Below are 24245 nucleotides of genomic sequence, written 5' to 3'. Positions count from 1 at the left end.
AACCTTTCTGAAATCTGAGTCTTTCCATCTAATCGGAGGTACCTATGTTGATGATGCTTTAAAAGAACCTCTAATATATCCAGCATCATGGTGAACTGGCTGAATAATACAACTCTATCGCCCTGTGGAAATACATTTATAGATTAGAAACAGGAAATTAAAACCATTACACCACCCAAAGCCTTGAGGTCTACAAAATAAGTAGTGCTTTTAAAAAGTTTTTGGCAATTTTACAGGATATTCCCCATGATAAAACAATTTAGTATTCATAGATCTTCTTAAAGTAAAAAAAAAAATATTTTTAAAAGGTAATGATACCAAGGATAAACTTATTTTTCCTTATATGTGAATAAATTACCTTAAATTCTGAACTTCAGAAGCAGAAGTTTAACTGTCAGTTTTTAAGTTAAAGGCAGTAGATTATATCCTTTTCATAACAAAACAGCATTATTCAATGAGATCAGCTACGTAATCACTACTTGGACATTAACATTGAAATTCCAAGCTATTACACACAAATTACAGTACCATTTGACAAAATTAGTCACCTTCAAAATGAAGATTAATACTTTAAAAACACATGTGATCTACTCTACATTTTCTTTGAAGTTCTACAAAAAGAAAAATGTGTGAAGCAAATATTCAAAACACTAGGTTCTACAAAAACGTAGAACATAGATTAATCTTTAGGAAATAGAAGTGACTGGGACAAAAACAAAGCCAGAGTCATTCTTTCTAATACTTTCTGTTTCAGAAATTCAACTGGGCAGATAGATACAAAGAGACAGCTATTCTTGTAAATACCTTCTGTTTCAATTCAGACAAGATGCATCCTAAGGCTCGGAATTTCCCAGAGTCTAAAATCAAATCCATGTCTAACTGGTAATTATTAATGTGTCGATACTGTTTACAAAGTACATGTAGTTCAAAGTCTGTCATAACTTCCATGTCTTCAAAGATCAGGTCAGGGTTAGCCTCACAATGTGTAGGTTCCTTTTTAAAACGAAACACAGAAACACAAAATATACAATTCATAATATGACGAGACTAATTTAATAAAATCATTCCACACTTGAATAAATACCCACACCAGACAACATTTTAGTACAACAGACTAAAGATAAGAAATGAGTATTAATTTGGGGTATCACAAAGAAAGGGACATTCGTAACTCTTCTAGAGACATGTTCACACAGAGGAAAAACTTTTCCTCTTATTTTGTCTGAACATTTCTTATTGGTATGACAGCCATTACTAACATAAAAACACCCTCTGCCCTTACCATGTAAATAATTATTCTACAATTTGGAATTTAAAATTTAATAAAAACTCAAAATAACCTTGGCAAAATTATCTAGGGGTTTACAGGAAACAGGAATGCTAATTAAAAACGCATCAAAATAACGTGGGCAGAGGATCCATTATAGGAATTCTTTGTATTTTTGTGTTTCAAATTTTCCATAAGTTTAAAATGATTAAGACAATTTGTTGCATTCAATAGATTTATCTATAAAAAGAAGAATAAGGAGTTAAGAAAGAATGAGTCAAAAATAAAGACTAAACTGGCAGAGAAAACTACAACAAAAGAAAAACAAAATGGGAGAAAATAAATGGGTTTGAAACCTGTTCCATTAACCAGGACACAAATCTGAAGGATCTTTCAGTTTAGTTTAAAACTTAAAAATGTGCTGGGCATTGGTGACACTCGGGAGGCAGAGGCAGGTGGATCTTCGTGAGTTGGAGGCCAGCTTGGTCTACAGAGCAAGTTCCAGAACAGGCACCAAAGCAATACAGAGAAACCCTGCCTAAAAACACAAGTAAATAAATAGATAAATGGATGAAGGAAGGAAGGAAGAAAGGAAGGAAGGAAGGAAGGAAGGAAGGAAGGAAGGAAGGAAGGAAGGAAGGAAGGAAGGAAGGAAAAACTTAAAAATGTGTATTATTAAAGTCTACCTGAAAAATTAGCATGAAAGGCCAGGGGCCAGCTGGTAAATATTAGTATTTTTGGCTTGGTAGGTAGAGTGGTGTGTGCTGTACTTACTCTGCTCTGTCCTACAGTGAGAACCCTAAGAGAACAACACAGATAAATGGGCATGTTTGTGTTGTAACAAAAGAAGAGTTACTGGCCCAGTTTCCTGATGGTAGGCCTAATTATCTTCCCTTTCTCTTTTGTCCCTCAAATATCTTTGTCTATAAAATGTATTTCAATATAGGGCTACAGAATGGATGAGTTTGGGCACATGTGCGAGACCCGCAGTGGTTCAAAGGTTAGTATGTCCAATGTTAAAGCAGCCTGATTTTCATCATAAGATCATCCTAAATATTTCCCAGTGTTATTAGCAAAGCTCTCAACGGGAGTAAGGCATAAGCCCTTACCTTCAGCATTAGCTGAGACATCTCCTTCAGCTTCTCGGGTGTATAATACTGGCGATGTAATAAAGGGTGATTGGCCATTTTTCTCAATTGCATCATGACATTACACATTTCTGTGTTTTTTTCTGTGGTCCAAAGAGTACACATTAAAAAAAAAATCTAATATAGAGCTATTTACTAAAGTCTACCTCAATTTTTAATACTTAAAAATATATTTCAAGCCAGGCAGTGGTGGTGGTGGATGCCTTTAATCCCAGCAGAAAGGGAGGAGGCAGAGGCAGGAAGATATCTAAGTTCAAGACCAGCCTGATCTATAGAGCTAGTTCTAGGATAGCCAAGGCTACGCAGAGAAACCCTGTCTTGAAAACAAAAGTTCTTCAACTTTTAAAAAGAACAACCCCTAATTATCATATGCCCCAGTCTAAGATCATTTTTTCCATAAGCTGTGAAGTCAGATGTTACCCAAGTTGTTAATGGACTTTTTCAATCTGTTGAAAAGGCCCCAGTACAGCTGCTCCTGCTTCTCTGACATTGCGCACAGCTCAATCTGATCCTTCTTAGGAGGCAGTTGCTTGAGAACCTTGGAAAGGAAAATCACTTGATGATTTTTCTAAGACTTTTTCTAATAAAACAATTCTTAAGAAAAAAAATTGCAACCCAAAACACTGAGACACAAAATTACCTCCTCTTTCACTCTTCTGAGAATAAAAGGCTTTATGATTTGCTTTGCATGTGCTATTCTCTCCTTTTCGTATATGCTCTGTTCATCTGCTGGTTTCTAAGCAAAATAAAAACCCAACCCTTTTAGAAATCATGTCGTTAAATCATCACAACAATACCATATTATAATATGCATAATCTGTAGATCCTTGATTAACAGATGGAAATGCACATTTGACTGTTTGGGCTTTTCCTCTGCATAGTGGCATTGGTCAAACTCATGGGCTTGGATAACAGGCAGGTTCTTTACACCCAGCTATTGTCTGGGCCCAGAAAGTCACTTTTAAATTCTGAGTTGTAATGTATTTGAAGCGCAATATATATTTTGAGGATTCCCATTATATTATCATGTATTTTACTGAAGTTATAAACCTGAACCAGATTAGCTAGTCTTTAGACCCAACCATCCAATTCAGTCATTGACTGAATAAATTACATGGATTAAGAATGTGTGCACATGTCTAAAGAGAGAATAAAGACGGGGGAGGACAACAAACCCATGTCTTTGTAAAAAGAAGTCTTGCCCAACATCAATAATTTGATGTCACAAAAATTAAAAACAGGGAACAGTACCTTTTTATTGTACCCATAAACTAGAGCTGGAAGAGTAATTCATAAAATCTCCCATCTACTTCTATAGTTGCACATCAAGTGGGAGTAATTAATCAGTAAACATCAAAAAGATAGATGATGTGCAGTAGAACAATCCACAGAAATCATCTTTTAAGAAAAAAATACAGATCAAGTCTAACAGAAATAGTGTTTCAGTTCAGTGGAGAGGTAAATGCTGTTAGGCACTTGGACCAGTGGTCTGGAGATGAGACAGGTTTATAGGAACAGATAAGTTCATAGAGCCCTAGACACCTAGCAATGGTTAGTGCACATCCAAGTGGACAGATTAGTGTGGCCCTCAGCCTTAAACAAGTGAACAGCTTTAAACAAGGAACTCACATCACCCCCTGCAAGGAAGGCCATCCTGGAAGAGGGAACGGATAGAGTGTAAGAATCAGATGACGGGAAAGAGAGCATGAAATGCTGTCCTATGGGCAGAACCTGGCCATGGCACTCATGAACTCACAGCAATGGAATGCATGAGACAGAATTGCTAAACATTTAGTCACAGATGGGATCATTAGGCCTGGTCCAGAGGAGCTAATAGTAGTCAGAGATGCTGGGAAAATGAGAGTCATTGTATTCAAAGTATAGCCACTGGTGAGTTACCTATGTTCCAACAGATGACAGATTTGGTTAAGCCCAGTGGGTTGCAAAGTGACACTGGCATTTGGTGAGAAAAGGGTAGCAGATGGAAGTAGCAAGGGGTTAAGAGAGGGATGGGGATAAATATGACCGGAATGCATTGTAATTATATGAAATTACCAAAGAATAAATTAATAAACAATAAGGTGCAGAACAACAGAGGAAGACATCTCATGTCAACCTTTGGCCTGAATGTGCACATTGCACAAGTGCAAAAATAAAAACCAAAGGTGAAGACCATCTTAAGGATCTCAAGGGTGGGTGTTCTCAAGCTTCAAGCAAGATGATCAAGAAAGAAGCTGCTTAGATAAGGTCACTCAGCTCAAAACAGAGAACTAGAATCCCTTGAGTCCAGCCAACTCTCTTCCCACTGAAGCAGGTGGAGAACAAGAGCTGTGGAATGAAGCAGTAAAATGGAGCTTGCTGCACAAAGCCTGGGCATGTCTGCATGTTCGTTATTGTCCACTAAAATCTAACAATTTAATAATCATAGTTTCTATAGTCATAGACCACAAGAGACTCTTATGAATCTCTGAGTCTGAGAACACACTATTTTTTCTCTCATCAGGCTGTACATGTAAAGGGAAGTCAGGAAGTCACTGGTTAACAAGTGCCTTCCAGGTAAGACCTCTAAACTCTACAACCAGTGACTATGAAGACAGGAGACACTTCTTGGGTATCTGGAAATCCTAAACTCTTAAGACCCTAAGATCTACCTTTGGAAAACCCAGTCACCCTCTCCAAGATGGGGAATGTTTATAGTTTAGGTTATAGTTTCAGGTCTTTGTGTTTTAGTTGATAGCATTACATAAGTTTTGTTTTGATAATGGCATTTTGATAAGGTATTAAAATTAGGAAGCCAAATAAAGGATATACAAGAAAAAAAAAAAAAGAAAGGATGTATTTAAAAAAGAAATATAATGCAAGATACCTGAGCTCTTCAACCAATTTAAAACTATTACTCAGCACGTTAGGATACTCAAAACTCAAAACTCCTGAATACTGATAACAGAACTGATCATTACTTTCCTCTATACTGTGGCTGATATGTCCACATATAGGTATAACAAGCACTTACACTCACTTGATAGAGCATGTACCATGAAAACAATAGTAAGAGACAAAAAGAGTGAAGAGCCTAAACCAACACCCCCACAATTGGGGAAAACATACATGCATACTTACTGTTTTAGAAGAAAACATCCTTCGGATTTCACTGGTGCTACTACTAAACATGTGTGGCATAACAAAATTCAATAATGACATGAGCTCTAGCAGATTATTCTGCACAGGTGTACCCGTGAGCAATAGACGGTTATTTGCCTGAGAGGATGAAGACAAAACTTAGATTAGTTTTCTTTAAGTGCCTCTCCCACCCTTCTTGTCTAGCTTGTCCAGTAAAGGATATAAGAAAATTATAATCATAATTAACAATTTTACATTCTGTGACAGAAGAGAAGTTGAAATATTGATGTCAGTTACTATCATCTACTATACTTTAGGTAGAATGTGAAACTGCTGGTCACGTTTTGAAAGTAGTAACTTGTATCCTCCAATAGCTTCTATGAGGTGGTAAAAGATAAACTGTAATATATATGACAGTGGCTACAGGGCCCACCAATTAAAAAGAACCTCCCCCGTGTGTGTGTGTGTGTGTGTCTGTCTCTTTCTCTGTGTGTGTGTGTATGTGTGTGTAAGTGCTACATATGTATATATCCTATATATACATACACACATATATCCTGTCATACAAATTGAAGCTTATGTGCAACATAGCACTAAGTATTTCAGATGGGGGATGTCCTTCTGTATGCTGTGAATATATGTTTCTATTACTGGTTGACTGGCCAGTAGCCAGGCAGGAAGTACAGGTGGGACTACCAGGCTAGGAGAATTCTGGGAAGAGAAAAGGCAGAGAGTCACCAGAAAGAATCCATGTAGCTGTCAAAGGAGTAACATGCCAGAGCATTACGGGTAACCCCTTGTGGCAATACATAGCTTAATAGAAATGGGTTAATAAAGCCAGGCGTTGGTGGCGCACGCCTTTAATCCCAGCACTCGGGAGGCAGAGGCAGGCGGATCTCTGTGAGTTCGAGGCCAGCCTGGTCTACAGAGCGAGTTCCAGGACAGCTCCAAAGCCACAGAGAAACCCTGTCTCGAAAAAAAACAAAAACAAAACCAAAAAACAAAAAAAAAAAGAAATGGGTTAATAATTAACAGAGAGATAGCCAGTAAGAAGTCTGAGCTATTGGCCAAATAGTTTATAATTAATATAAGCCTCTGTGTGTTTATTTGGGACTAAATGCCTTGTGAGACTGGACAGGAAACTCCATCTTCATATTTCTTTTTACATTTTTAAAGAATTAGTCATGAAAAAAGAAACAAAACAAGAAGCACATAACTGTGGCTACAGGGCCCACCAATTAAAAAGAATCCCCCACCCACCCACCCCCTCTCTCTATCTGTGTGTGTGTGTGTGTGTGTGTGTGTGTGTGTGTGTGTGTGTGTGTGTGTGTGTGTGTAAGTGTAAGTGCTACATTGGGAAAGGTCAATTTTATCATAACTATTAAGCATACTCGTACATTAATTGTCATTAAGTGCTGGTAGCGGATAGAGCCCATATTCTTCAGCATGTGGCCTTCATCAAAAATTGCATAATTCAGTTTCAACCGCCGAAAGAGACTCCGATCATCAGAGCTGCTGATTGCACAATTATATCTGTTGCCAAAGAAAATAAATTATTTCAGATTATACCATTTATGAGCTTAGAGCTAATTAGGACACGATGTGAGTTTTAAAATTATTTTTCTTAAAAATTTATTTAATTATGTTTATTTATTGTTCATTATATAAGTGCATGTGTGACTCCAAAGGGATAGGTATAGAGGTCATGTTCTTTCCTTCCTTGGGTTGCCAGGTACAGGGACAGTTGTCTTACCCATTAAACTATCTCACTGGCCTCTAAATTGTTTTTCTTTTGACATTTCAAATAGCTCTAACAAGACAACACTAACAGTCAGCTCTCAAATACTGATATATTTTATGAATAATTATAATTATATATATGTATATATATATACATGTGTATATATATATATACACACACACACATGTATATATCTATATATGTAATCAAATTGTGCAGTATTAACCAAAAGGAAATTTAAATGTTACAATATCAGACAACTGACACACTTTGGGAAGCTGTCAAGTTTGAGAATACCTGAGAAATAATCTAGCACTGCTGCATACTTTGCCTCATAAGTTTTTCTAAGAAGCAGAATACAACACAAAGGTGAAACAGAAGAGTAGGTCAAAGAACTGCCAGTTAACATTCAAGAGTTCAAGACTATATATGGTGTCTGTTTACTTAAGACAAAATGATAAATCTTTTTAAAGGAATAGGTTGCAGAGATGCCTCAGCAGTTAAGAGCACTCACTTCTTGATCTCGAACGAAGGACCTGGGCTCCATTCTCAGCACCTATATTGGCAGCTCATAGTTGCATGTAACTACAGATCCAGGAGATCTGAAGCCCTCTTTTGGTTTCTGCTGGCAGCCATAGGCAGGTGGTGCACATACACACACTTAGGTAGATACGCTAATATCTTCCATATTTCAAATCTTTAAACAAGAAATTTTGGACAAATTCTTTCTAATGGACTCCTTGGCAGTAATCATAATTTAAATGTGTTATAAAAATATTAAGCTTTCCACCATGCATTCATATCCAATAGTTCCAACCACGCAGTGACTATTTAAAGATATATTGAAACTGGGCGTGGTGCTAGCCTGACATCTCAGCTCTTGCAGGGAGGAGGCAAAGGATCCAGAGTTCAAGGAAGTACTCAGCTAAATGAATTGGAGACCAGCCACCTAAATGAGAGGCCCAACAATAGAAGGAAACAAAGAGAATGAATGTATTTATCATCCTTCTTCTGTCCTAATTCAGACTCTTCATTGGGAGCAGGAGATTTCATTATATTTATTATTGACAATTACTTGCAAGTTAGAAAAATAAATGATTGGTGTGGAACCTCAAATTTTATCTTAAACTTAACTGAGTTTTGCTATGCTTTCAATTAAATGAACAAAAATCTTACCCCCTTTTAGTAAGCTAGCCAAACAAAACAAATTCAAACAAAAAGCTTTACACAAGAAATGCCTTCATTGTGAGCATAAATCACCCTATCACTTCTATTGCACAATCCCAGCATGAACTAACCTACACATTACTACAAGGTGTTTTTCTAGTTGAGCATGATGGCACATGCCTTTAATCCCAGTATTTGTGAGGCAAAGGTAGAGCTTGATCTACACAGAGTTCCAGGATAGCCAGGCCCATATAATGAGACCATACATTAAATACATACATACATACATACATACATACATACATACATACATACATACACACATACATGAATAAATAAACAAATAAGTAAATAAATGAATAAGCAAGTAAGCAAGCAAATAATTTTAAGGAAAGGAGTACTATACAAATTCTCTCCACCTCCTCCCAACTTTTCTTAATACTCACGTTGTAACAATTACATTGTAATCTTCATATTTATTATGGATGTTGAATCTAATTTGTTTACGTTCTTCTTGAGAGCCTAGAATTTAAAAGCGAAGCATACTTAGATTGTATTGATTGTGCTTAATTGTCTATTTTAATTTTGAAGAACTTTAATATGAAAACCAAATAACTTACCATAGTAGCAGAGCACATTTAATGTGGGGCACCATAAGTGAACTTCTCTTAGCCAGTTATCTATAAAACACAAGAGATAATTTGGATATGGTATTATAGGATTTAGGTTTATTAAGTCAGTTTTGTTTTGAAAACAGCACTATGAATATTACCCCTCATGACAAAAATGAGAGGTTCTGAAGTGGTATCAAGGTCAGGGGAAAAGGAACAGAAGACAACCTCATTTAAGTGAAAATTCCAACTCAGAGAGAGACAGTCTTTATTACATACTTAAGTGCAAAACACTCTCTTACCCCAACTTGTACATTAAATTAATTCAGAAAGAATAGATTAATGATTTAAGCAGGAATGAAATGATACAATTTTAGATTCAAAAACAATTTTTTTTAAGTTGGGCAGGGTAGTAATACCAACTGAGCCAGGATTACCCAAGTCCAAGAGTTCAAGGAAGCATGGATAGACAACAAAGTAAGACCTTGTCTCAACCCCCAACTCCCTTACACCATACTTGTTTGTATATTTTCTGCTTTTGGCTATATTTTTTTCTCCATACAGACCCATGCTGACCTCAAACTCACTACACATAAGAAAATGACCAATCCTCCTGACTCTGCCTTCTAAGCACTTACAATTACAGGTGTGTACCATCACACCCAGGTTCTCTGACTTTCTAAGTATTATGAAATAAAAATAAATGACGATGTCAAATTCCTTGAAAACACTGTCAATGAACCCACACTCACCCTCCCCCCCTCACACACACAGGTATTTACAAAAAAGAGAAAACAGGCAAAAATATTATTCATCACCACATATGCACACCAATACAAGACATCATGAAATACAGAAAAAGCTGTCCCCGTATTACCAACCTATGGTTGAGGCTGGAACAACAATCAAATGAGGCCCTTTATTACCCTCCTGAAAGAGGTATGCCAGGAATGCAATGGCTTGAATGGTTTTTCCCAGGCCCTAAAATTAAAAGTTTAAAAGATAATATATGAAAATTTCAAATTAATGAAAATAAGCAAATAATTGAAAGTAACAAAGAAAAAGGAGCATTTCTGGGCAGGATTGATTTTCCATTTCCCATAATCCACTTCTCAGAATTCCAACAAAGATCCTAACCCTCAAACGACTTGAGTAAAATCTCCACAACTGATTCTATATTTCAATGAGCAGCATGGATAATGAATCTTAGCAGTTAGTTTATACATGACACACACTTAATAGGAAAGAATTTTGCATTGTATTAGAAGGAGACTAATTGTGTTTATTATAGTCACAGGACTTACTGTGACCTAAATGGACTGAGAATTATATTTCATAACTAGATCAAAACATATACCTAACTCTATGCAACAGCACTCTTAAGGACAGGTAAGAAGACCATGCCAAATGGCAATTAAAAAAGTAAACAAACTGATACAATAGTAGCAGATGAACCCCAGAAGCATCAGTTGTATGTAATGAGCCAGACAGAATGAACTGTATATAGTATTGCCTGAGGTCAACTCTAGTGATAGGTTTCAGAACTTAGGTATAGAGCTGAGCTTGGTGGATCACATCCCTAATTCCAGCCGACTGGGAGGCTAAAGCAGGGTGATCTATGCCAGTTTAAGAACAAACATCTTGGTCTACAGTACAGGAAGTTCCAGACTGGCTTGGGAAATATTATGAAACCCTACTTCAAAACAAAAATAAGGCACAACACAAAAGGTCCATGAAGAAGCACTTCAAGGGATCTAAGTAGCACCAACTAATTGTTACGAACTCAATGTATTCTTCCTTCAAAAAACATATGTTGGAGTCCTAACATGCAGGGATACAGTATTTAGAGGACTGGCCATAAGGAAAAGATTTAAGGTAAATGAAGTCTTGAAGATGGTGTCCTAATCCACTCAAGCTGATGTCCTTTTAAGGAGAGAGAGACCTGGGATTGGCCCAAAATGGCAATTACATCTGAGGACACAGAAACAATGTGATTGTTTGCAAGATAAAAGGCCTTTATTAAAAGAAGCGAAGCCTGCTACCACCTCCACCTTGCTCTGGAAAACAAACTTGTATGGTATGACCATGGTATTTTTGTTCTGGCAAACTTAAATTTAAGGCAACTTACACATTTGTGCTTTACAGATAATTAACTTCACATATTCTTTTTACGAATCCCCCCCCCAGTTTTTGAGACAGGGTTTCCTGGCACTCACTCTGCAGACCAGGCTGGCCTAGAACTCAGAGATTGCATGCCTCTGCTTCCTGAGTGCTAGAACTAAAGGCGTGCGCCGCCACCACCACCCGGCTTTTTGATAGCAAATATAATCTGAGTATAAAAACTATATGTTTTTATTAATATTAGTTCTGAATGATTATGTCATCTGGTAAGAACTTGATAGACCATGAAAGGCAAGGCTGACATCCAAAGCTCACCTCTGATTCCCAAGTTCATTTATACAACTGCCATGCTCTTTACAATTGATTTTTGTTAAATTTGAAATGCCTCGGATATTACTTTTATATTGAATAGCATCTTTAGTAAGTATAAAGTGACAGTGTGGATATGCATAAATAGCATTATTATGTTTGTCCATTTTTGAGGCTCTAATAGACAATATGATTTAATGTATTCAATGCTTATTCAGGGAATACAGGGTTTGCATGTGAGCCAAGCAAGGCCTCAAACTTGAAACCCTTTGTTTCCCATGTGCTGGGGCAATACAGCCAGCATATAACTCACGTTCAGCAAATCTTTTTACAAGTACAGCTGAAGGAAGGTGGAGAACACATCAGACTAACTGTCAAGTTCATATGACAATACCTAAACTAATGGATGTAACAGACTTCATGAGCTTATCCCAAAAGCCAATTGTAATTTTGGGGAAAATAACTCAGAGAGACATTTAACAAAGATGATATTGAAATGATTTTGCTAATAAGTCATACAATGCTTACTTTGATATATAATCATAACCAGAAAGACTAAATTCTTTCAGTTGTGGAGGAGTGAGGCTAAAGCTAAAGTAATAAAAACAAAGAAAGGTAAGAGGAATTGTAAGATATTGAAATGAGAGCAGTAAAAACTATAATGTCCAATGGAGGGCTAGGGATGTAGCTCAATTGTAGGATGCTTGCCTAGCATGCCCTGGGTTTGATGGCTAACTCCACAAAAACAACCAGCCAACCACAAAATAACAAAAACCCCAAGAAAGCAAAACAACTCCAAGAGATGATGCCATGTTTTAAATGACAACATATCTTTTAATGACATTTTGAATCACAAATTCTATTAATAGTATACACTCACCATTTCATCTGCCAAAATGCCATTAAGTCCATGTTTATGCACCAGTGCCAGCCAATTCAAACCAACCTTCTGATAGGGCTTGAGTGATAAACTGATAAGAAAAACAACAAATATTACAGATTTATATTTTTACTAGTTTTCTATACTATGTAATTATGATATTTTGGTTATAATGAATAAGCACACAAAAAATATCCAGATCTAGATGAGCCTTACCTTTTAGCCTGACTCTTACAAGCTATGTATATGTTAATAAAATATGTCTAGAATACATAATAATTTTTAAATCTCAAAAGTATTCAAAGTTTGACATTTATTTTGGCAGTATAAATAACATAAAATATTTCTGTATTTGCTCACATCACAATGTCACCAAGTTATTGAATTCCATAAATGATCAGAATATTAACTATGATAGTATATTAAAGTCACATCTGTTCTAGAAAAGTAGATTAGATTATATTGACTAGACTTTTAGCACACTAAAGAATAAAAGTTTTAGACTAAATGCACAAACAAAATTTGTTCTTTTGCTAGGTTGCTTGATAGGCTTGTGTAGTTCTAGAGCAAAATAAAGCATTTATGTATATATTTACATCTGTAAATCTGCTAAGTGTTGATGAATACCAAAGTAAAATGCAAATATTTTAATTCTTTAACTTGGAAATGCATAAACAAATTAATCCCTAAGAACAACTTTGTTTATATTACAGAGTTATAATGGATGAAAGCAACATTTCCTAAATGTTAAAATGCTCAAATTATTAAGTGATTTTACTGAACATCTACTATATAAAGAACACATGTCATTTTTCAGATGTTACTTTATTAACTTTTTAAGAATGCTATAAATTTGGCACTGTTATAGTTTTCTTAGATGAAAAATAAATGAGAGTCGGGAACCTAAGTCTCAGATTTTAATTTGGGAAGTCATACTGAATCCAAATCCTATTCTCATATTCAGTAGGACAACACTCACCACATATAAATGTGGAAGCCTGTAACATCTCCCAGCTTTTAGTCTGCCTCCTTTGTTTCTCACTCAGTCTACATAAACAAAAGGGGTTTGGACAGAAGTTGTGGCATGCAAGCAGCTATGGGGTTAAGCTGAAACCAAAACATCTTTATTCCAGTGAAGTGGGGCTGCAAGTCCCCTGAAACCAATCTGTGTTTCAGGCTTGGGGGTTGTAATACATAAAAATATTTCTCACTAAAAAATAACAGTACACAGAAGAAAAATATTGTCAGCATTTCTAAAGTCATCATAGTTATTTTATTTGCCTCCTTACAAAAAAAAAAAAAGGAAGAATGTTGTTTATTACAGAGGCAATAAGCCTACCCATGCTGCACCATTACCTTGAAGTGAAAAGACTTCCCCAAGGTCCCAGGATTCAATCAGAACTACTCTACAGCTACCATTTAAAAAACTTACTTTTTATGTGTACAGGTTGCATTCCTGGTGCCTAGGGACAGGAACTCAAGTTACAGGTGGTTTGTGAGTTGCTCAATGTGCTGGAAACTGAACACAGGTCTTCTGCAAAAGCAGCACGTGCTCTTACATGCTGTGCCATTTCTCTAGTTCCAAAGGCTACCCTTTAGCCACAAAATAACAAAACTCAAAGCTTTTGCTAACCTATCCAATAGTCAAGTAAACACCTAGTTCTCTACTATTTTTGAGCCCTTACCAATGCTTTCTTTAGCCATCATATACATGTAAGGTTGACTTTTATGAAAAGAAATTTTGGTAAGAGAGAATTACATTATAAATGCACCTGAGGGCTACCATAGCACTCCAACATACAAGGAATATTCTTCAAAATTACAAAAGTTTTCATCACTAATATAGGTTTCAAAAATCTTGTCAAAATGCTTACACACAAATTTTTAGATGTGGTGAGTGAAAAGCATCAACTATACAGAAATATTTATCCAAGGAATATTGACTTATTTACAGTCATAAGGGAGCATAGCTAAGGCACCTGGATTAGCTATTTGACTAAAATTGGAGTATTTGTTTCAAAAATACATACTCACACATAAGTGTGCATACAGGTGTGTATGTATATGTATATCCATGCAGATGTTCCTTGGCTAGTTTTTGTCTAAATCTCATGACTGTGTTGCTTAGCACGACAAAAATCACTTCCTGATACAGGTTCTTTCTCCAGAATGCAAATAGACAACATAAAAGGATCAGCAAAGACATAGACAGGTTTAAGAAAGAAAATTTAAACTACATTTACTTGATGGGGATATGGCTCAATTGTTAAGAGTGCTTACCTAGCATGGATGAGGCCCTGGGTAAAAATTCCCAGTACCACTTTAAAAAAAAAGAAAAGGAAAGGAAACTCTATTTAATATGACAAATTACTAAAATAAGTAGGCTATATTCTTTCTCTAACAAGTCCTATTACTTAGATGTGATGTTATCAAACCTCCCTCCTAGTTATTTTGACAATTTCCTTAGAGTTTGAATGACTGCATATGTAGCAACCACCCATGTACTGGTAAGAATGTAAAAGTACTTAAAACTCTAAATATACAATTTGACAAACATCTCTAGGCTTGAGGTTCTATGGCTTGCCATGGAGGGAAATGCTACTTTAAGATCTCCAGTGATCATAAAAGAAAATGAAGACAAAGATTATTTGGAAGTTACTTTTCTGTTATGGGGGGGGGGGGAGACTCCTCCCAATCATTATGATTTCTTCAGTGTGAGATGAAGTAAGGTCTACATCTGCTGTGAGAAAAGCTCGTTTCAACATGATTTCCAAATGAGTGAAAGGACAAAAGCAGAGATGCCAGAGCTGCATATAATTAGTATGAAATTCATAAATCTGGAGCTGGAGAAACTTGTTTGAACAATGTTCACACAAAGGCGAGATGTGCCATCCAATGAAAGCTCATGTCTTCTAAGCATGCCATGGCTCCTAAAAATATTACTATATTAGTTACTTCAATAGAACTATTCAAATTAAACCATACCATGACTTTTTTTTTTTTTATTACTGTCAAAGGTCTCAACTCCTGCTTAAAATCTCCTGTCAAATAAGGTAAGGACTTTCATAGATTTAGCTTGAAAAGACAGACAACATACTATATGCTGAACAAGTCAGAATCCTTTTCAGTGAAAAATTTAGAAATGATCAATCCATATCAACTAAGGTCTTAGAAATAAGGTTATACCTATAGTAAGAAAAAAAATGAAACAATATCCAACACACTTATCCTAAAATTTGAACTAATTAGTTGAAATTTGATACCACTCTTCCTTACATCGTTTTAACTTTAAACAAGTTTAACATTGTGAAATAATAAGTATGAATATGTAATAGCTTTAAAGTAAATGTGACAAATTTTATTTTTCTCTACAAGATTTTATTTTTAATGATTTGTTTTTATTATTTAGGTGTATGAGAGAAGACGGGTATGTGAGTGCCCATAGAGGTCAGAAGAAGGCATCAACCTCTGGAGTGAGATGGATTTACAGGGACAGCCATCTGATGGGGATGCTGGGAACTGAACTCAAGTCCTGAGAAGGAAGAGCAAGCATTCTTAACAGTTGAGCCATCTCTACTCATTTATAACAGGAAATTCTGAAATGTCTGTACCTCCAAAAGCAAATTTTCTCCTATTTTAATTCACACCAATTTCCAACGGAAAAGTAAACACTTATCACTTCCACAAAGGCTCTGCTCTGTTACAAGAATGATTCTAGGGCTGGGGATGTAACACAGTACTGTGCTCAATGAGAGATGCCTGGGTTCTATCCCCGCCACCACCAAAGCTAAATAAAGATGCACGTGTGGTAGTTAGTTATTGTTGGGACATGTTTACCCTTGTAAGGCAAAAATCAACTGCAAATGTTTCTACACTGGTAGCTGACCAGTCCAAGTAAAAAAACTGGGGGAGCATCTCAAGGCTTTGATCCAAGGAGAACTTAAGAATTAATTTCTCATCTATCAAGCATTTCATTAAAAATAAAAATGTCATTATGAAATGTCATAAAGAAACCCATTATTAGTTATAATTAAACTACAGCTTAAAACCTTAGTCTAAGGGGAAAGAGAGTATTACCTGACCATACTATTTAGAAGAGGAATTTGTGAGTGTGGGTTGAAAGTTTTTAAGTGATGCAGTGAAGTACTCAATTTTAAACTCCAAGTTATGATAAAGTGGACTCAACTGGGAAAGTCTGGCAGAGTGAAGAACTCCCCACGTCCACGCTGAAGAACAAGCAGCAGCAGCAGCTCCAACTACACTTAGGAGATGACTTTGCTGACATAGTTCTGTCTACGCAACACACAAAGGGCTTCTTTTGTGGGAGCTGCATCACGTTTCCCTACACCACCACATAGCACCCTAGAAGGGCACAGAAAAGATTCGAGCTTACTATTAAAGGCCAATAACCACGTCTTTTTCTGTTTGATTCATACTATGATTTTGAACTATTAACCAATGATCATCAGCAAACATGCCTGATCATTAAATTAGAATACCAGATGTAACTAAAATCAACAGCTAAGGTAATCATTTTGCCAAAACCCTACTAGCTAAAAACAAAAAGATATAAGAAATATGTTCTACAACCATAAAAGTAAAAATATCCTAAACAATCTTTGTCTCTTTCCCTCTCTGATTGTGAATTCTTTTTCCCCCATGGCCCAAGCTAGCCTAGAACTCACAATGTAGTTGATGCTGTACTCAAATTTATGATGATCCTCCTGTCTTGGCCTCCCTGCTAAGATTCCAGGGATGAGACATCATGCCTAGCTCTAATTTACTTTTAGAGTTGTGCAACACTGCAGAGTGCAAACCTACCATAATCTGTTTCAACTATTTCCTTGGTTTTAGGAACTTGGGCTATTTTCATGGTATTGCAACCACAAAAAGTATCACAAGCCAAGTGTGGTGGTATGATGGAGTACAAGTATAAACTTAATACTGAGCAGGTAAGTCAGGAGGATTACCATGAATTTGAGACCAGACTAGACTTCAGAGTGAGCACTAAGCCAGCTAAGGCTATGTATCATAAACCTATCTCAAAAGCAAAAAGGACAAAAACAAAATAAAAAACAAGAAGACATTAAAATAAGCAATTGAATATATTTTCTGAAAAGGAAGTATTCTGAACAACTCTACATTTCCAAACTACTTAAAATTAAGCAAATTAGTACAAGAAAATAAAAATGTACTTTTTCCTACCACAATCCTCTAATATCATATAAGGAGCTCATAATTACAAAATGTCACTTGATGTTGGATGGTTCTGTGGATTTAGTTTTTGCAAGGGCTCTAGCAAGGTATTTTTATTGAGTAGCATCTGGAAGACTATGTATAGTTACTATCTGCTATGTCTTCTCAAAAGGAGACTGAAAAATCTGGGCTTTTCAGACTAGTTAAGAAGCACAAAGAGTAACACTCAATTTACACAAGCATGTCGAAAAACACCATTATAGCTTCTATGGATACAAATAAAACTATCTGTTACCTGATAAGGAAGACAAATGTTATAGAAGACTACATTATGACATAATAGAATAAAATACCCTGCTGGAGAGGGGACAATCAATGAAAATATACTTGTATATCACAAAGTGCCAGTGAGAAAACTTAGGGAGTTTTCTTCTAACCCTAGTTGCTGAATTACAGTCAATTTCTCTAGCCACAATGAAAATAAATGTTCAGATACTTTATACAAGATCAAAATAACTGTGTTCAATTAATGATACCTTTGGTTTAGAATGGAGGGTTGCTCTACATTCCATCCGCCTCCATTTCCGGTGAGCATGGTAACTTGTTTGGTCAATTTATTTGAAATGTCTTCACATTTGTTCATAAGTCTTATAACTACATCCCTTTCTTGAATTAGCGTTTTACAATTCCATATCAAATCTTCAGATAGGCCATTGATTTTGGACATCTTTGTAAACTGTGACATAAAAAGAAAAACAGTTTAATAGTTCAAATCTAGCAGAAAGTCGTTTCTTTTCTACTTACCTAATTAACTTAAGGTTTCATGCCATGACTCAGACTAGTCTCAAAACTGTAACCATCTCATCTCTGCCTCCCAAAACTGGGTAGCTAGCAGGAGTGCACCACAATCATGGTAAGCAGCCAAATTCTTTCTTTGAGGGGAGAAAAATTTGTAAAGCCTTATTACTGAAGTGCTGAGTGAACTGGCTTCTCATACCACATCTGAATTCCTGAGCACTTCACTCTGCTAACCTGCTACTGCTAACAAAAATACATACTCTTCATCTAATTTATCACTTTGATACTGGCAGCAACTGTTTCCTTATATTAGAAATATTAAGTTTTCATATTTCCTAACTGCTAATTCCCCCCAAAGCACAGCTTCATTCCTATGAGTAAAGATAATAGAAAAATTTACTGTGGGTCTGAATTTGCTTCTATTTTTGTCAACTTTCTGTGACTACTGAATATTAGGATTAACCTTAAACTATACAACCCTACAAGTTTCAAAAAGTTAGTTATCATTCAACCTATAAAACTATTTATTTGCTTGTTTGTTTGTTTGAGGCAGGCTCTCAATATATTGCCTTGGCTTAGAACTCATAGAGATCTGCCTGCCTCTGCCTCCTTAGTGCTGACACTAAAGGTATACACAACACAGGCTATTATCTTACTTTTAAATTGAGATTATTAATTAGAAGAGTATCACAGATCAAAATACAATCTTATGGACCTGAGTGTATACCTCAGTGGTAGAGCATTTGCCAGCATACGAAAGGTCCTGGGCTTGCTCACAAGCAGCACACACACAAGCTAATTATGACCAATTTATCAATTACATAAAGCACTTTAAAACCAACTCTAATATAGCGCCTGTTTAAATGATTCTGTGTGAAATTATAAGAATGCTTTCACAAAAAACCTGAATCAACTTTTTCATACAGAAAGCTGAAAACCTATACCCCAAAGAACAAAGCTTATGCAAAGAATGAAAAAGCTCACTCAGAAGCCTCTTGAAAGTCTGAAAAGAAAGAAAAACCCCACAGCCCAGAACTTAAGGGAGAAAGCCAACACACTGCCATCTGCTAATTTAAAAGCACTTGGTAGGAGACCAACTGTTGTTAAAATAGGCCTCACAATGTATAGGTGGCTGGCCTAGAACTCACTATATAGACCTCGTAACTTTTAACAGAGATCAGCCTACTTCTAGTTCCCCAGTGGAGGGATTAAAGGCATGTATCATCATGCCCATAGTATGTCTTAAAATGGAACTATGAAACACTGATACACTTGTTCTTTATTTTTAAAAATATTTTATTGTATGTGTATGAGTGTTTGCCCTTCCCGTATGTGCCCGGCATGTATACCTACAATGCCCACAGAGAGCAGAACACGGTGTCATATAACCTGGGACTGGGAGGTACAGACAGTGGTAAGCTCCCATATGAACATTGGGAATCAAAACTGGACCTTCTAGAAGAGCAGCGAGTGTTCTTAAACACTGAGATGTCTCACCAAGGCCCCAATGTTTGTATATTACATTTCTATAGGGGCAATGTTCACAATCACTAGGTGACCTCCTGACCTCTTGATTCATTCAGGGGGAAATTATCTGTAATCAGCAAGGGAAGAGTTTCTACTTAGATTCTTCATTAAAATACCAGTTTTTAAAATGAAATAAAAAGAGAAAAAAATTGCATGGGCCTGACCTAGACCCTCTACATAAATCTTATAGTTAGTTGTGTGACTTGGGTCTTTTTGCGGGGCTCCTAACAGTGGGAGCAGGGGCTATCTCTGACTCTTTTGCTGGCTTTTGGGACTCTTTCTCATACTGGGTTGCCTAGTCCCTGTGCCACTTGATATGCCATATTTATTTGATGTCCATAGGGGTCTGCTCTTTTCTGAATAGAAACAGAGAAGGAGTGGAATGTGGGGGGGGGGGCCATTGGGAGGGGTGGAAGAGTGGGGGATCTGGCTGGGAAGACAGGGAGAGGAAACTATAGTTGGTATATAAAAAGAAAAAAAAATAAAATCATTAAAAAATAGAGCAAAAATCCTCATCTCATGTCTACTGTGTGGTTTGCTGGAAGTTTACATGAGAGAAAATCACCAAAATTAACTGGAAATCAAGAAGGAACATACATTATATGCAAAAAATACAAGATGCATTTTATTCAACAGCCCATTAACTCTAACAATCCTGGATCCATAAAATTTATGTCATGAAGCTGCATAAAAGAGGGCTGGAGAGATAGCTCAGTTGTTAAGAGCACCGCTTGCTCTTCTAGATGAACTCGGGCTCAGTTCCCAGCACCCACATGGCAGCTCACAACTGTCTATAACTCCAGTTCCAGGGAATCTGACGCCAATGCACATAAAATAAAAATAAAAGTTAAACTTGTTTCTAACTTAAATTTTAAAAAAGGAAGAGAAAAAAAGAGCAAAGAGAAAGATTAAAAAAATAAAAGTTAAATAAATTATTAAAAAGCTACATAAAAATCCAAAGTCTGTACTTTTTTTCAATATAAACAAATTTTCCCTCAAATAATATTAATACCTGAAGCCAAGAGCTTGAGAGATGGCTCAGAGTTAAGAGTACTTGCTGCTGCCGGGCGGTGGTGGCGCACGCCTTTAATCCCAGCACTCAGGAAGCAGAGGCAGGCGGATCTCTGTAAGTTCGAGGCCAGGCTGGATCGACAGCCTCCAAAACAATACAGAGAGACCCTGTCTCGTAAAACCAAAAAAAAAAAAAAAAAAAAAAAAAAGGTACTTGCTGCTTTGTAGGGGACCCACGTTTGGTTCTTAGCATCCACATCAGGTTAACTTACAAGCACCTATAACTCCCGTTCCAGAGAATCCAACACCCTCTTCTGACCTCTGCAAGCATCCATACACATGTACATACAAACACAGACATAAATGCATGCACACAGAAAAAAAGGTAAATATTTTTTTAAGTTCAAAACAAGTAATATTATTTTTGGTAAATGGTATCACTTCTGTAAATTGATAATCTTTTCTGTAGGCAACTACTATTTATTATATAAATTTTAGGGAGTTTTGTTTTTTAGTGACTACGACTCTAACTTGTAAAAGTATCCCTCCTTCATGTGGTTTAGTTATTAGGAAAGACAATCTAAGTATTAACAAGAAAGGATGAATTTCACAGGCCTATATCACAAGCAGACTACTAAAATCTAGAAAGTCCTTTCAGTGCAGTAAGCCCAGATGTAAGAAAGAACAGTCTTAACTACAAAATCAACATCCAGAGCCTAGAAGAGCACAAGGTTATTTTCAACAAGAAGTTTTAACTCAAAAAGGCTAAGATTTCTTATTTTAAAAGAGCACTGGGAAAGTTGACCACAAGAAGCATTAAGTCTGGTAAGTTTCTCAGTTTTGCCAAAAATTACTTAAGGTCTTGGGTCACACATCCTTGCAAAACCAGCACGTGGGAGATGCAGGCAGAAAGTTCAAGAGTTTAACAACAGTTTCAACTCTATATGAGCTGAGGTCAGCACAGGTTACAAGAGACCCTACATACACTTTCAATCCCTGCAATGTCAGGAGGCCAAAGCAAAAGGATCAATAACTTGATGTCAAGCTAGGCGCACAGCCTTGTCTAAAAAAAAGTAAAAATTAAAATAAAAGGGACTCATGAGATGGCTCAGCAGTTACGAGCACTGGTTATTTTTCCAAAGGACCTATGTCTAATTCTCAGCACCCGGCAGAAGACAGCTGGCAGGTCACAATTAGAACTCCACCTCCAAGGAATTCAACACCCTCTCTTCTGGCCATGGACACCAGGCACATATGCGGTGCACAAACATACACGCAGGCAAAACACCCATATGCATAAAAGAACTAAGCAAAAAAAAATTAATTCAAATAAATGCCCTTAATTTTTAAAAAAGGGGAATATTGTTAAGCACCAAAGCTGTGTTATTACATGCTATGTACTAGAAAGGTGACTGTAATTACATGGCATGAAATGTATCAATGAAAAGAATGACACAAACTATCTTAAATGGTGCCTATCTTTGAGAGAATTATAGGTAAACTACATTTTTCCTGTGAACTTTACACAAAATCATCTTCAAAACCAGTATTTATTCAGGGAAAATAAAACATACAAGTCCTATCAGATAGTTACCTGCAAAAAGATCATTAACATGCCACTGATTAGCATCTCTCACTAAAACCTGAAAGAGCATCTCAAGAACTTTTGTCTCTGAAAGGCAGAGTCTGAGGGTAGGATCTCTGCAGAGGCCTAGCACTAGAAAGAGAAGGGAATGGTAAACCCTAGAACTGAAGTACCTCTCTCCTGCCACAGTGTGTCACTCTTGCAAAACAAGTACTTTTTGAATTTTTGTAAGAGGAGGAAAATTGTTTAAAGGCAAATTTCTAAAATTATTTAATTCCTACTTAAGAAACAGCTTGAGGACAGTCTTAATCATTATTACATACATCTGGCAGCAGCCTACAAACTACTCAGAATGCACCTGTAATTTAATTAGAAGTTTATCAAACTTGTACAAATTAAAACAAAGCCCCAGAAGAGTAATCTTAAAATCAACGAAGCCAAGAAGAAATAACCGGTCCAATGTTTTCTAACTGACATGCGAACAGGCATTTTAGAGAGTCAAACAAGGGAAAGCCAGGAACCGATTAGTTCTGTGACTCACTAGGAGACAAAGCAGCACAGGCTGAGCAAAGCATTGGACAGAAGCTGAGTCTCCTCGGGCAATGTTAAGTCACATCTACAGAACACAACAAGGAGATACAGATCTGAAGATGGGAGGTAAACATTCATGAGGCAAGCTATTCATAAGTATACTAAACTGAGCAGTATGCATACACATGCTTTTTGAACAAAGTATATTTTATTTTATTTTATTTATTTAGACCAATATAGCCTAAAATTTGTTCAAGAAGAACCCTGAACTTCTGATTCTCCTGTTTTTAGATTATAATTATAGATGTATGCAACCATGCCTGATTTATTTGGTGCTGTGGATTGAACCCTGGGCTTCATGTGTGCCGGGTAAGCCCTATGACAACTAAGTTATATCTCCAGCCCCCACAAACACATATTCTAATTTGCATGTAAGACTGCAATTAAAAATACAATATGGACACAATAGTACCCTTAATCTATCTTATACTAGGCTAGAAAGACCAAAATCCAGCAAGTAATTGTGAACTGATGATATCAAACGTGAACTTTGCCAATAAAAACTCCATTTTTTCCAATTTAACAATACTGACTTTTAAACTGTCATTTTTGGCTTGCTACATTTCAAAGGCTGCTAGACTCCATGCTTTAGTTTCTTCATATTAGCATGTAAAAGTATTACTATTCTAAAACAACAGCACCAAAAAGACTTTGGGAAAAAGAGAAAATCATAAAGGAAATCTAACATTGAAAGCCCAATCAATACAAGAAAAAAGGAATGAGTAAAGCTACAAATGTAAATACATCTTTTGAGTTACCATTTTTTTCCTCAAATAAAATGAAAATGATTTTAACTGAAAACATTTCAACTTAAAGAGAGAAAGAAAGGAGGGAGAGAAATCCTCTGGAAAGAAAATTAGAGCAATACAGAAAACTGCAGAACTTGAATTACTGTGATATATTACATGGCCTGAATTAAACAAATGTTATATAGTATGAGAATCAGATTTACATAATATATGTAAAGCTTTAAAGAAAACTCATGCTCTAGAACTGTTCAAAACTTGGTTTAATGTCTTTACAATCAAATTGCATTTTTGATGAACGATTTATGAATTTACAGTTTATTCAAACTGTTAAACAGTCTTATAATCTTTAAGACTAAACTTCAGCAATCATTTTCGGGATTGAAGAGTTTCAAAAGTCTGTCCTAAATCTGTAATATCTTGTAAA

The 24245-nt window shown here is 36.2% G+C and overlaps 1 protein-coding gene across 2 annotated transcripts in view; it reads right to left on the bottom strand.

Moving 5' to 3' along the window:
• The window catches only part of Smarcad1 (SWI/SNF-related, matrix-associated actin-dependent regulator of chromatin, subfamily a, containing DEAD/H box 1), a 72058-nt gene that overhangs the window by 6842 nt on the left and 40971 nt on the right, over window positions 1-24245 (bottom strand). For both annotated transcript variants that reach the window (XM_013117751.3, XM_021230623.2), the window contains exons 10-21: window positions 18097-18296; window positions 12365-12455; window positions 9936-10035; window positions 9064-9123; window positions 8890-8965; window positions 6933-7068; window positions 5536-5673; window positions 3056-3151; window positions 2836-2953; window positions 2377-2498; window positions 805-993; window positions 4-122 (exon numbers count right to left, since the gene is read on the bottom strand). In XM_013117751.3, coding sequence (XP_012973205.1) covers window positions 4-122; window positions 805-993; window positions 2377-2498; window positions 2836-2953; window positions 3056-3151; window positions 5536-5673; window positions 6933-7068; window positions 8890-8965; window positions 9064-9123; window positions 9936-10035; window positions 12365-12455; window positions 18097-18296 — 1445 coding nt within the window. The remainder of the gene's footprint in view (window positions 1-3; window positions 123-804; window positions 994-2376; window positions 2499-2835; window positions 2954-3055; window positions 3152-5535; window positions 5674-6932; window positions 7069-8889; window positions 8966-9063; window positions 9124-9935; window positions 10036-12364; window positions 12456-18096; window positions 18297-24245) is intronic.

This window comes from Mesocricetus auratus, unplaced genomic scaffold (genome assembly GCF_017639785.1).
Source record: "Mesocricetus auratus isolate SY011 unplaced genomic scaffold, BCM_Maur_2.0 Super-Scaffold_100676, whole genome shotgun sequence".
NCBI classification, from domain to species: Eukaryota; Metazoa; Chordata; class Mammalia; order Rodentia; family Cricetidae; genus Mesocricetus; species Mesocricetus auratus.
The sequence above is the reverse complement of the archived record's forward strand: the minus strand, read 5'-3'. Positions and strand labels throughout refer to the sequence as shown.